The following is a 13244-nucleotide window of genomic DNA, read 5'->3' as shown; positions in this document are numbered from 1 at the left end:
TTTTCCTCTGTTCCTCTGTTATTCACAGACACAGAAACAGATTTTTTTCAACCTGCAGTTGTTGCAGTCATATGGTTGCAACCATCGAGAAACCCATTGTATTCTGCTGTCAAACACACATAAGGCGGGATTAATTAAGATAGGAGCATATCTGCTCTGTTAATCCGGCGAGAAACGGACGACGTAATATACGAGGCTGAATAAAGTCGAAGCCTTGTTTGTTGGCAAGACTAGTTTTAGGGTCCTGATGTTGCGCCTGCTGGTTCACTGTCGTGGCCAAGCGGGACACTTGGAATGGTGCCGTGAATGTCTGGTACCACGAACCGTGATAAAACCTCCAGTTGTGGTTGCGATCTGTGCTTGGCTTTCCCAAACCTCTCGTGCAAGTTCGACCCATGATGCAAACAAGATGGCATGTAGGAACTGACGAGTTGTGTTGGAGGCCGTCGTGCGGCTTTATTATACTGTCCTCCGGGGATCAACTTGACCCCTGTGTCATGTGGGAAAATGACGTTTGAAGTAAGAGAAGTCAAAACAACTTTGTGAAAAAAAATGATTCTTCTGTTTCAAAGGGGGGTTGCCTCACGACCATTAACTGAGTGAGTTTTATTTTCTTAAGGAATTACCACATCTGTCAATTCCCCACGCTAGTCTGCAAAATGTTTCTTTTTCTCTTCTTTCTGTTCTTGGGTAGAAAAAAAAAAGATCAGAATTCTCATTAATGAGCTCAAGTGTTTGTACATTCCTGAACAGTTAGCGCCAGTGAACGTGCCCCCTTGCTCTTCTCCCGTTACCGCTTGCTGTTTGGTGGGAAACGCTGACAGAACGCTGATAGCAGGGCTTTGGCAGTAAATGGATACCGGCGTGCATTCAGCCCAGCCGACGCTCGGGCCTTCCTCTCTGTTGTGCTTTGCTTTTCTTCCAAAGGCTTATCACGGGGGTCAAGGAGGGGGCCGACTTCTACAGAAATTTGGGATTGCTTCAGAGCACCGTGGTGTGCAAAGGACTTGTTAATCATCAGACGTGATAACAGTTGCATGGAGACGGTAGAGTATCAAGCACTCACTCGCCCGTCTGGGTTCAGTCTAACTTTGTCTGTAATATGTCACGCAAGTCAACTTAAAGCAATAACAGTAATTTGTGTTTCCACTTGGTCATAATGACCTGTTGTTAAGAGACGAGCCCGCTGTCATCAACCATGTGAGACATAGTTGCTCGGATACTGTCCTGAGAGACTGTCCCCATTGGATGCGTTCCCCGTGTTTTAACCTGCTTTGAGCTAAAGAAATAGACAGTTAACTAAATCTGTTGAATCCAAACAATGCCCATGGGAAATTGGGTTTGACATTTTCCCAGCGTTTGCCGCTCACGTGTGAAGAACGCGGCAGGCGATTGTCCGAGTCTGACGGGTTCCACAACAGCAGGGACATTGCCGGAAACATTCAGACGAGGGGTTTGCGTCGTGGTAGAGCGGCCCGCCCCCTCGCTCTGAGTCTTTCAGAGATGTTCCTGCTGTGTTCACAAAGCGGGCCCGATATTACATTTGACGACATACTATACATAATATGTGAAGCGTTGTGGTGGGAGACCCCCCCCACCCACAAATCATATTTGTTTGACTTGTTTTGTGAAATTGAAATGCAAAAATTTCCAATCCCACTGAAGTCGTGACTCATCACAGTATCTGTTTTCCCCCCATGTCGTTCAGCCCTCCTCTTACATTATATGTAATTCCATACAGCGGTTGTATAAATAGATGTTGATGGGGTGAAATGGTCGGTCGTTTGAATGGTTTGGTTGTCTATGTGTTGAACCACGGATCTTGTCACAACAGCACATGAGCAGCAGGCAGTAAGACATTGACACAGTCCATCGCACATTGGCGTGTTGTGTTCTTCGTGCACGTACAACCTGTGGCGGAGGGAGGAGTGTGTTAAGAGGTGGCAGCATTCAGTACTGAGCAGCAGCACTGGTGCGTTTGGGTGTCTGAGTGTGTAGATACGAGTTGCGCCAACATCAATATGTGACTAAGCCTGACACCATACAGAGAATCACATGTTAAACGGACAAATGAATGGTCATTTAATGATGAAGAACAAAAGAACAAAAACAAACAATCCAACTTCGGCAGTTTTCAGATGTGATATTTTCTGAGAAATTAAAAAAATATAATTTTACATTTGATCATACTAGAAACAGCTTACAATAGTCCAACATGACAAATACAAAAATAATTCAATAACAGACTTGTTCAGAGTGGGAAATACGTTATTTCAGGATTTAGAAAAAAGTGTGTTCCCTGTTACTAATTCAGTGCTGATAACATAATTATTACCAGTATAAATGTATAATACCATTGCATTTAAATACTGTGTAGTGATGCCTGAGGTTATGCTTAGTCTAATCCGCAGATTTAGATCGCAGTCAATCAATACTGCAGCAGATTTTACTGATCGGTGGATCTGCTCACGATTGGAGAAACTAATGAGTGAGACCTGCTCTGTCAGCATTTGGTCGGGCTGAATATCTGCAGACTTTCATTTCTGTGCCACAGTCTCCACTCTTCCCAACACCAGCACCGGCCTCTGCGTATCTGCAGCACCGGAAGAATCATTTTCACTTCAAGACTTTGTGCTGCAGACGGTAATAAATAAATATCAAGCTACTTATCTAGCTATGCTTATAATATCATTTCATAGACCGGCAGTACAAGTAGACTATTTCCAATTATTTCGATTTCAAATGTGTGCAGACTGGCCTCAGTTTGTGGGGAAAGAGGGCAAGGGCTGTGGCGACAGCAGGATAGTTCTTGTTTGTTGGAACAAACCAGCTGCAGCCCCCTGAGCAACCACTCTACTTATTTCCCCCACATGCATGTGATACCATTTAGAGGATTCAGCCTGTTTTACATCGCCAGCAGCAGCACCCAGACTATGTCTGTGGAATGCATATCTGTGTGTGTGTGTGTGTGTGTGTGTGTGTGTGTGTGTGTGTGTGTGTGTGTGTGTGTGTGTGTGTGTGTGTGTGTGTGTGTGTGTGTGTGTGTGTGTGTGTGTGTGTGTGTGTGTGTGTGTGTGTGTGTGTGTGTGTGTGTGTGTGTGGGTGGGTGGGTGGGTGGGTGGGTGGGTGGGTGGGTGGGTGATTTTTCATACAGAAATTCAATAAATGAATTACAATGAAGTTTATCTTAATAGCTAGGCATGTTTATCATTTTGAGACTAAAAATAGGTCAATATTAAAGTTGTCACCAAGAGAATATGAAAAAAATGTTAATATAGAACGGTATAAAAGGCAATAATTCACCACAATGAATCTTTTTCAATCATGAAAACCTTTCGTCATTTCTTTATTACAGGTTCACCTCTGAGGTGTTAACTGCCTCCTGTGTCGAGCTGTCAGTGACAGTCCCTCGCATTTTAACTGTTGGGTCAGACAAACACACACACACACCTAAACATGAAGTCATCCTGTGCATTTGGCACTAATCTTGACTCTCGTCATTCTCTCTCCCAGCACCATAATTTGTATATTGTTCACAATTGGCACATTTGTTTTCACCACTTGCCTGAAGACATTTTACACTTCACAACCCGAACAGTCACAAAACTCTCACCACTTTGTATTTTGGCATTTCCAAAGTCAGACTCTAACAGTCTTAGAAGCTGCAGGAGGAAATCTAGATTCCGATTTCAGAAACCAATGTAGGGCAGATGTTTCATCTTGGCAGTTGCGCAGCTTCAGTGCAGATCATCATATGGCTATGGCTTGGCGTGCGCTGTCGCAGTGTTGTTACACTTTCTCTTGCGGCAGCCTAAATAAAAGCTCCTTACTATCTGAGCTATCAGGTGCTGGCAGTCAACAGGAACAGGCTCATTACCTGGGAGCTTGCAGCCAAAATCATTTGGCCTTGGAAAGCTGCAGGTCCTCTCACAGTAATTGAAAGTTCCATTTTATAATAGTGTTCCGTGCCAATGTGAGATTGTGACCACTTTACAGGACAGTTCAAAGTTAAAAGATAATCCAAATAAGGGACATGGGAGGTCACATACCAACTGTTAGTCCGAGCCCAGGCAAGAGAGTAACTTTATGATGATGTTTAGATGTTAGTTAAATTATAAGTACCTGTAGCTGACTTTAAACCTAGATGCACCACACCTGAAGGTAAACGTGCAGTATGAATAACTCTGACATAGTAAGTGAATTAGATCCGTATGTAAACTTGCAGAACAGTCGAGGTGAAGGACGATGCGGTGAAATCAGGCAGTTTCACTTAAGGCCTGGCTGGTTGGTTGGTTGACTGGTTGACTGGTCAATTGGCTGGTTGTTGGTTGACTGGTTGGTTGGTCAATTGGCTGGTTACTGGTTGACTGGTCAATTGGCTGGTTGTTGGTTGACTGGTTGGTTGGTCAATTGGCTGGTTGTTGGTTGACTGGTTGCCTAATTGGCCGGTTGACTGGTTGGTTGGTCAATTGGCTGGTTGGTTGGCTGGTTTTTCTTTCACATTTCTGACTTGTGAGCTGGACCAGATCCAAATATTACCAGAGAGAATGTGTTTGTTTTTACGCTGTTGTTTTTTTGTGGTGCAGTGACCTGCGGCTCGACCTCTGCTTCATGTGGTTGGTTCAGACCGTGGTCTTTGTTTTGCAGTTGGCAGATCAACAAGTAGAGGATCTTCTCTTCACTGCACATTCTGAAGCGTCCTCAAAGGCCAAGGTTGTGTTTCTATTCCCCCTGTGATCGCAAAGTTTTCCATCTCATCCGTCAGTTTTGAACAAAATCTCCGCCTTTGCTTTAAGTTGTAGTGGAAAAATCTGAATATCAACTTTGAGACGTGTGAAAGCATGTCTTGGATTTGCTTTATATTCCGTTGCGCTGGGCAAATATTCACTATTGTAATTTATTGACGCAGTTTTAACAATAGCGAAACCGTGTTTTGCTTCTGGCAAGACACTGAAATCACCAGCAGCTGTTTTGGGGCTGACCCCGACCTCCGACCTGGGATGTGACCCGGGACCATTAAATTGTGACGTTTCCATTCTAAAATAATTATGACCAAGTGTCCTCTAGACTTGTAAGTTCAACACGGAGCCACATTTCTTTGATTCAGCGGGGCCGGAGTGGGTGTGTGGGCACGTTGTGTGGCTCATATAAGTGAGACAAACTCATAAACACTGACCTTTAGTACAGTCGACCGGAGGGGGCGGCGAAGTGGCGGGGTGTGTGAATGAGAGGCATCAAGAGAGAGGAATGTGGGAGAGAGACCAGAAAATGAATGGGTCAGAGAGAAAAAGAGATGAAAAAAGAAAGACTAGAGTGGACTAGACAGAGAGAGAGAGAGAGAGAGAGAGAGAGACAGAGAGAGAGAAAGGGTGGGGGGGGAGTGGGCGGGGAGGAGGAGGGGTGATTAGTGTGTGCGAGCTTGAGCTCTGATTGGTCGAGCAGCCTGTGTGTGTGTGTGTCTGTGTGTGTGTGCGTGGTGTGTGTGTGTGTGTGTGTGTGTGTGTGTGTATGGGTTTGCCTGAATTTGTGTGTGTGAGTGTGTATGTGTGTACGGCGTGTGCGTGTTTATGTGTGTGCTTCTCGCCAGTGGGCGGGGGATTAAGCCTGCATCACGTGGTCCCTTTAGCTTCTTTACCTCACAAACACACACACACACACCCTCATTCTCTGAAGGAACTCACACACACACACACACACACACACACATCCTCTCACATATACACTCACAGCTGCTCATACTTCTCTCAGTGGTGAACACCGGGGCAGTGGAGGAACCGAGCCCGCGGGAATCTGAGCGGATCTGCTGCTGGGGAACCTGGGAGGACAAGTGGACCGACTGGTTCTCTCTCCGACCGCTGCCTGGCTCTCACTTTCAGACCTCCCCGTCCCGCTCTTTCTCATTTGACCCTCTCGTCTCCCTCGGCTCCTCTCTGGGACTCTCTGTGTTGGAATTTTGTGCGCGGACGGCGAGCAACAGAGGAAAACAGAGACATGTGTTTTGCCTCCGCCGCCTACCACCACTGCCTGTTCTCTCCAATTCACTGACCGAGGAGGAAACACAAGGTCGGTTGGACTTGGCTTATTTGTTTACACGCTGGTTTTCTGGTGTCATTACCTGGTTGGACATGTGGATTGTTGCTTGGGAATTTGATCACTCTGGTATAGACATACATATATATATGTATATATATATTTTTTTTTAGATATTCCAGCTTTTTAGGACCCTAGTCTCATTCATTCCTGTTGGTAAGAATGAAGCTCGTCTTCTGTTTATGTGTTGTGTCCAGATCACCAACCCCCCAAAAAACTGGAAGTTTCAGGGGATTTCCATGTGAGTGTGTCTGCCCGGGCGATCACACAGGCGAGCACACACCCCTGCACTATAAACACGCTTGGCAGTCAACAGTGCAGCGAGTGTGAGCACCAGACAAGATTAGCTCTGGCTATTAACTCCATTGGGTGCAACACAAGAGGCTGTATGTCGAGAAAGACACAAGTGAGTGTTCTGGCGTCACTGCAGCGAGAGGAACTGCAGTGATTCCTTTGGAGGAATGTCTGGGGGAAGAAAAAAAAAAATTCTGATACAATTTGTGTGTGCTGTAACCTGCATAAGAACCAGTTGCTGCACTGAGAATAAGTTGCACAATACCAAAAAAAAAAGAAAAGGCAAAGCGGCACGTTATTGGGCGCCGGAGGAGAAGTCTTCCCCGACCTCATTGTAAAGCCGCTGGATGATCTGTAAGCTGCTGAGCACTTGGCTCCAGTTTCACTGCTAGATCTGTCATGCAGTCGTGTTTAGACACGTACACACCTGCTTCTGTGTGTGTGTGTGTGTGTGTGTGTGTATGTGTGTGTGTGCACGCGCGCGCACTAGTTGCTTTCGCAGGGTTTACACTGCAGGTGACAGCGTGCAGAATTGTGCATGTGTGCTCACTCTGCCGTTTTACGCTGTGTATGGATATAATTAGCTTACATATTCTTTTCCTGGTATTGTTGCAACACAACCCAAAAGGCTGTTTGCCTATTTTTAGGGGTGGCGGCCCGCGGACACTCAAGCGTACAGGCTTTGAAGCTTCCCCCAGGCAAGATTAAGATATGAGGTGTGAGTGGGTGGCTGCATTTTTGTCTGTTGTCCTTTTCTTCTAAGTTTGCGTGTGATGTCGGTGTGAAGTTGAAAGGACGAAATATTTAAGGTGAAGTGAGAAACAGTGTCAGAAAGAGAGAGAGATAGCGAGAGACGGCAACAGACGGAGAGATGCTGCAACAGATACAGTAGAAGAGATAGGTTTCCAGTTTAGCCGACTGTCATCAGATGAAGATGGAGAGTTCTGTGTTGCCTGAGCTACTGGCTCTTCTCCAGCTCCAAATGTCAGAGGACCGCTGAGGCACGACTTTGATCACTCCGTCTGGGAGATGAAGGAGGGAAACAAAAGAGACTGGAATGCATCAATGTTGCATCACTGATGTCATACTTGATTTTCTAAAATCATTTAATTCGAGATTTTGCACCCTGACTCATTGCACAACTGTCCACTGAATCATATCAACCTTTTCAGCTCAAGGCTCATTTAAAACCCACATATTAGTATAAGGGGAAAACATCTCATGTATTTGTAGGGTAGACATGATTAGTTGATTGATCAATTAGTTGATCACCAGACATTTAGTCAGCAACTATTTTAATAATGACTTGTTTGTCACTTTTCAATGAAAAGTATTCAAGTATTTTCCAGGTCTTGCCTTTTGATTGTGGGTATGTGCTGCCTTTCTTCATGGCATGTGATTGTAAATGGAATATCTTCAGAATTTGGACTGTTGATCTGTAGTTTGAAGACATCACACTGAGCTTCATAGGCAGGGTAATGAATTATTGATAATTTCAATTACTTGTATTTGCCAGATTCACCTAATGAATGAAAACAATCTTTAGTTGCAGCCCTTGTTGGGTTTATTTTGTCGTCTACGTTTGCGCAAAAGATAAAAAATGCTGCAGAGGATTTGATAAACCTGTGCCTCTTGTGCAGTAGCGGCCTGTTGTTGCGTGGAGTTTGAGGCCACGCTTGATGGGAGGTTGTACGTCTGTGACTCACACTATTCATCAGTAACTCCTGGTAACCAAAAACACGTTAAGCAGTCTTTGGTTTATAGCAGTGTTTAGTTTTATGGTGCCCTTTAAATAACTGTTTATAGATGAGAAAGTTCTCATGGACCGCTTCCCCACAGGCAGCCTGTGTCTGCAGAGCTGCAGAACACGGGGGAGCTGCAGGGAGAGAGGGTCGCTATAGGTCACCGGGTGAGAGGTTGCAGTCACCTTGCCTCAGGCTGTGGTCGCAGTCAAGCGCCCCTCACTGAAACGCGGCCCGCCTCATCTATCTGCCACAGAATAATGGAGCCCAAATCAATGAGAACACAGCACAGTCCTCCGCTGGCATATCTTTAAAGGTCAGCTGCGTCTCTAAATCTCCAGTCGGTCGCTCGACTAAACTCCTGGAGTCGGCATCTGCCGCGAGGCAAGAAATTTGAATCAGAAACATTGCTGCTGTAATATGAGGTATCAGTTTTCATTGTTACTCAGATTAGTTGTGCACTTTGACATTCATCCAAACTCACACACAGCTACCGGCACAGCTCCCCCCTCACACCGTCGAACCCCCCTCACTGTGGATCTCTCTGGATGAGACCAGACCAGGAGGTTTCGGGAACGGGGACAATCACCTATTGACGGGGACAGAGGGGAGGGACTCCTGCTGGGGACTTGTGGAGTAGTGTGTCCTGTGACAGCACAGGGACTGGACGGTGTACTGAGAGCCAGGGTTTGGAGCTCTCGGGGGGTTGTGTAACTTTATTTTGGTGAGGCTACAGCTGGAGAATGCAGAATTCCAGTCATACAGCAAATTGCAAGCATGGGCCCCAACTGTCAGTCGCACCTTCTTTAGATGTATTTTAGTTTTTGTGCTCTACATTTCATTCACTTTTAAAGAATTTGGCACTGGATCATCAAGTGATCACAGCCGCCGGTCTGCCTTCTTTTTAACTGCGTCTTTTTACAGTATATCACCATAATGTTTCCAATTACCATGACTTTGGTCTATCCCCGCCAGTTTTGTGTTCAACTGCTCAGAAAGCAGAATAGTATGGGGACACAGGGAGGATGGATTCAATATCAGGTTACATAACTCTCTGCCGCCCAGCTGCCTTCAATTAAAGAGGATTTTTCAGGCGGCTTTCATTCGCTTCCACCGATAAATCACAGCTTTAGCAGGGGGCTCAGGTAGAGAACGAGGAGTTTCCTGTGTTCCCGATAGATGCTCTGGCTTACAGATGACACCATGCAGGAATTGCTGGTGGTTTAAATGGATATTTCTGTTCTGTACATCAAGTGTGGAAGTTTGCTTTGATGGACATCATCTGCAAATAGAGGTTGAGGGAGGGTTACCAGTTTAAATCCCCAGTCTGGAAAATGTTGCTGTGAAAAGTGAGCGATAAACTCGTTGAGTTACCACTGTGCTCGGGGCATTGGACGCACGAGGATGCAGCAGTGGCTGTATCGGGGTAAAACTAAGGTCTGAAAGTTGGGTGACTCCTCATCATCTGAGATATTTCACTGGAAAAAATGAAATGAAATTCCTTCGGCTGTGCTTGTGTTTGAAATTGGCAAAAAGTAGTAATGCTCTAAAGTGTCTAGTTGCATCCAAGTGGTTGTAGTCCACAGGAACAAGTGGAGAAACAAAAAATACTACATGCCACGGTACGACGGGGTTCATCCACTCAGAGGGATTTCTTCAAACCCATAGTTTGTTTGGTCCGAGGATGTCTCCTTTACACGCCGATCTGTGTGTCACTTCGCTAATCTCAACTATCTTTCCGAGTGGCATTTGACCTGAATGAGTAGCTTAGCAGCATGTGTCCAACCGAATCACCTCTCCAGCCCCCTGTTTCCCACCCGACCAAGCAAACAGCGGAAAAAGGGTTTAAAGGGGAGGAAGGGGTCGACTCTGGCAGAGTGACCCCTACATTTTGACCCTCCTGCTGTTGTATGACCACTGAAAGCAGCGGGACCCCTTTCTTAAATTGTCTCTCGCTCTCTCTCTCTCTCGCTCTCTCCTTCCTCTAAGAGACACCATCTGGTGCAGATCCCATAAGACCCGCCTCTCCCTAATGCGCTACAAGCTTATGGTCCACTACTGCAATGGCAGCCTCGCTGCAAAGGATCCCGGACAACTTAGGTTCATATGTTCTGTGTGCTTATGTGTATTCATCAGTTGTACCCCCACCAAGGTGGTTATGGGTTTCGTTTGCCTGTTAGTTTTTATTTAGGATAGCTTGAAAAAATATGGGAGGGGGGAATTAACCTGTTGGCGAAAGAACGAGTGGGTATGTTTTGGTCTTCGATCGTATTGATTTTGCAAAGGAATTAATGAGCACAAATGATTGGGCACTATGGTCTTTATCTGTTCCACTTGAATGAAAAGAAAATCTGTGTTTTCTGTTTGGTATCGCAACACTGCTTCATTGTCAGATTCCTCCCAAACGTCATCTCCTAATACCATAATAAACTTTGGCTTATTTACAATTTTATTTCCTTCATTTTTTTATTGGCGGTGTTACTCGGCGTGACAACAAGGCGTTTAGAGGCCTTGTGCACTCGTGTTGGTTTAACTGTAACAATCAGGGCCCTGCGAAATGTCTGTTGCTGTGCCATCTGACCTGAGAATGAACAGTGGGAGTTATAAACCACCTCACCAGGTCAAGGCCTGGATGTCCCAAAAAAAAAAGAAAAGAAAGAAAGAAAAAAGTCTCCTGTCGCCCTCTTATGCTTTATTGTGAGGTGTGTCAAGGTGACCTGACTAATGGCCGTGTGCGGTTGTGAGTGTTTACAGTGTGACACAATGTGCGTGTGTGTGTGTGTGTGTGGACTGTTATCTTATTTGTCAGTGAATTGGAATGGCACATGACATTTCTGTTGTGTGATTTAATTTTGCTTACTCTATTGACTTGCATTACAAAGTTACTCTTGTTAAATGACCGACAACAATACCCTGTCAAATTATTGTCCATATTGTTATTGCTCACAGAGATGTGTTCATCCGTGTGGACGTTGGTTTTTGCTTGGACGTTGTTGAAATAGAAATATGGCGGCAAAATTGAACTGATAAAAAACGATTGTAAAACAGTTTCACACATTTTTCCTCTTGCATCGTGCCTTCAACAAACAAATCTGTGTTGCACCTGGATCACTGCTTTATTCGATGAAAGATTGCTTCCTTGTACATGGTCTGCTTTCTTTCTCCCTTGTTTGTACTATGAAATATTTCAGAACATCTGAGTCCATGTGGGTTTTTTTAGACACTAAGCTTTTGCCACTTTGCCTTTCAAATGTCATGATTCGTACTCTAACACGCACACCTCTCTGGTTTTCTCCTCCTCAGGTGAGAGTCAGAGCAGCAGCCGGCGAGCGAGCGAGCGAGGTGAAGCAGGCATGAGTGCGGACAGCCATCAGGGGGTGATAACCACCCCACCTCCGCCTAGCGGAGGGACCAAGGAGCGCTACTTCGACCGGGTTGACGTCAATGATCCGGAATACATCAGGGCCAGGAACATGTCGCCCGACCTCCGACAGGACTTCAACGTTCTGGAGCAGAAGAAACGTGTCACACAGATACTCCAGAGCCCCGTAAGTTGAGAAGTTCAATGTCCTATACAGAGTTGAACACCAAGTACGGTGAGATGTCGTGTCGTCCATCTGGTTTTGACAGGTCGATGGGATCGCAGTAACGGGTTGAGTGGTGGAATAGACGTTAGTGACATCACAGCATGAATCCACCCACTGCCTCAGGCCTTTCTGTGTGGGGTTTGCTTGTTCTATGTTTATGTGCGTCTGGTTTTCTCTGGCTGCTCCAGGTTCTTTAGGGTGAACTGGGACATTTTTTTTGTACAGGAATGAACATGATAGTACATGTAAATGTGTCTTTGGTCCTGTGATGAACTGGCATCCGGTCCAGGGTGTTCCCTCAACTGTCACTCATTGCAATAATGAGCAGGATAGGTAGGAGGAAAGAAAACGACCTGCTTTGCAAAAAAAAAAAAGAGTGAGGTGAGCTTTTTAAAGTCACGGTTGAACTCTCAAGAATACAAAAGAGCCAATTGAGTAGTTGCTCCAAGCGAAGAACTTTTCACCTTACTGACTAATCGTTTATGAAATCATCACTTCCCATTTCCTCTTTCTGGCAGTTATTATTACTATGACTACCCCCCTCGAGTGATTTGCCACAGCAGTGAGTGCATCACACGTGCTTGTGTTCGTGTTGATGTTGTGACACCGGCCTCAGAATCTCAGCGGTCAGCAGCCCGCTCACACCCCCATATAACCACCAGCTGCCACACCCCTCGCTCGGGCGTGCCGCTGGAGCCGTCCAAGTGCCCTTCAGGCCGGCGGTGCCCGTGCCCGCTCAAGGTTTTGCCGAAGCAAACAGCTTGGTGGGCGCAGGGCAGATTCCAGCCAACACGAGTGATGCTGCCGTTCGATTTCCTTTCGCCGCTGGTCTGACTTCTTGAGAATTACTGTTGCTCTACGATAGACAGTTTTGGAGGTACAGTTCCAGCCCCTCTGGGAACACACATGCTTATTATTAGGCAATGGCGTTACTGTAAAGGCAAACCATGGGGATATTGTGTCTTTGTTGTTGGCCGCAACCTCCGCCAGGATCTGAATGCAGTGCACGGATTGTGATCGTAACAGGGGGGTTAGGAAGCCGAAGCAACACTTGAACACGAAACTGTACACGACAATGTCAGACTTTGCAGAGAAAAGCACATCGTACGCCTTTCGATTTTTTTTAACTTTTATTGAATGTTGCCCATCTTGGCCCTGAATTAATTTCGTCCCTATCAGGACGTCAACACCCAACTGTGGCAGTAATGGTAAGAGACAAAGTCAAGCTCACGGGCTCACGTAAGGGCAACACGGTGTTGTCATATGTTGCTGTTTGTCTCGTGTCCTTTGTGCAGTTGCGTCACCGTGTGTGGGGATTTTACAACAAGCCCCCCGCCCTGCCGTTCAGCCTCCGCAGTATTAGGAATATTTACTCGACCCTGTTGCCCCAGGGCTGGCCTTCAGCTGAAGTGCGCCTCACTGTTTACATTGGGATTTCACCGTTGTAGAAATGAGGTGTGTGTATGTGTGTGTGTGTGTGTGTGTGTGTCCATAGGTATCTGTCAGTTGAACTGCTTTGAAATGTCTAATA

The 13244-nt window shown here is 45.8% G+C and overlaps 1 protein-coding gene across 13 annotated transcripts in view; it reads left to right on the top strand.

Annotated features, from left to right (window-relative positions):
• Positions 1-13244, top strand: part of add3a (adducin 3 (gamma) a) — a 94838-nt gene that overhangs the window by 50561 nt on the left and 31033 nt on the right. For 4 of the 13 annotated variants that reach the window (XM_047334164.1, XM_047334162.1, XM_047334163.1 and 1 more), the window contains exons 1-2: positions 5653-6063; positions 11430-11674. In XM_047334164.1, coding sequence (XP_047190120.1) covers positions 11480-11674 — 195 coding nt within the window. In that variant the 5' untranslated portion in view covers positions 5653-6063; positions 11430-11479. Of the gene's footprint in view, positions 1-5652; positions 6064-6287; positions 6497-11429; positions 11675-13244 lie in introns of those variants that run through there. The other 9 variants (XM_035636412.2, XM_035636410.2, XM_035636411.2 and 6 more) reach the window with 3 other exon arrangements.

The sequence above is a fragment of the Scophthalmus maximus genome, chromosome 8 (assembly GCF_022379125.1).
Source record: "Scophthalmus maximus strain ysfricsl-2021 chromosome 8, ASM2237912v1, whole genome shotgun sequence".
Lineage (NCBI taxonomy): Eukaryota > Metazoa > Chordata > Actinopteri > Pleuronectiformes > Scophthalmidae > Scophthalmus > Scophthalmus maximus.
The sequence above is the reverse complement of the archived record's forward strand: the minus strand, read 5'-3'. Positions and strand labels throughout refer to the sequence as shown.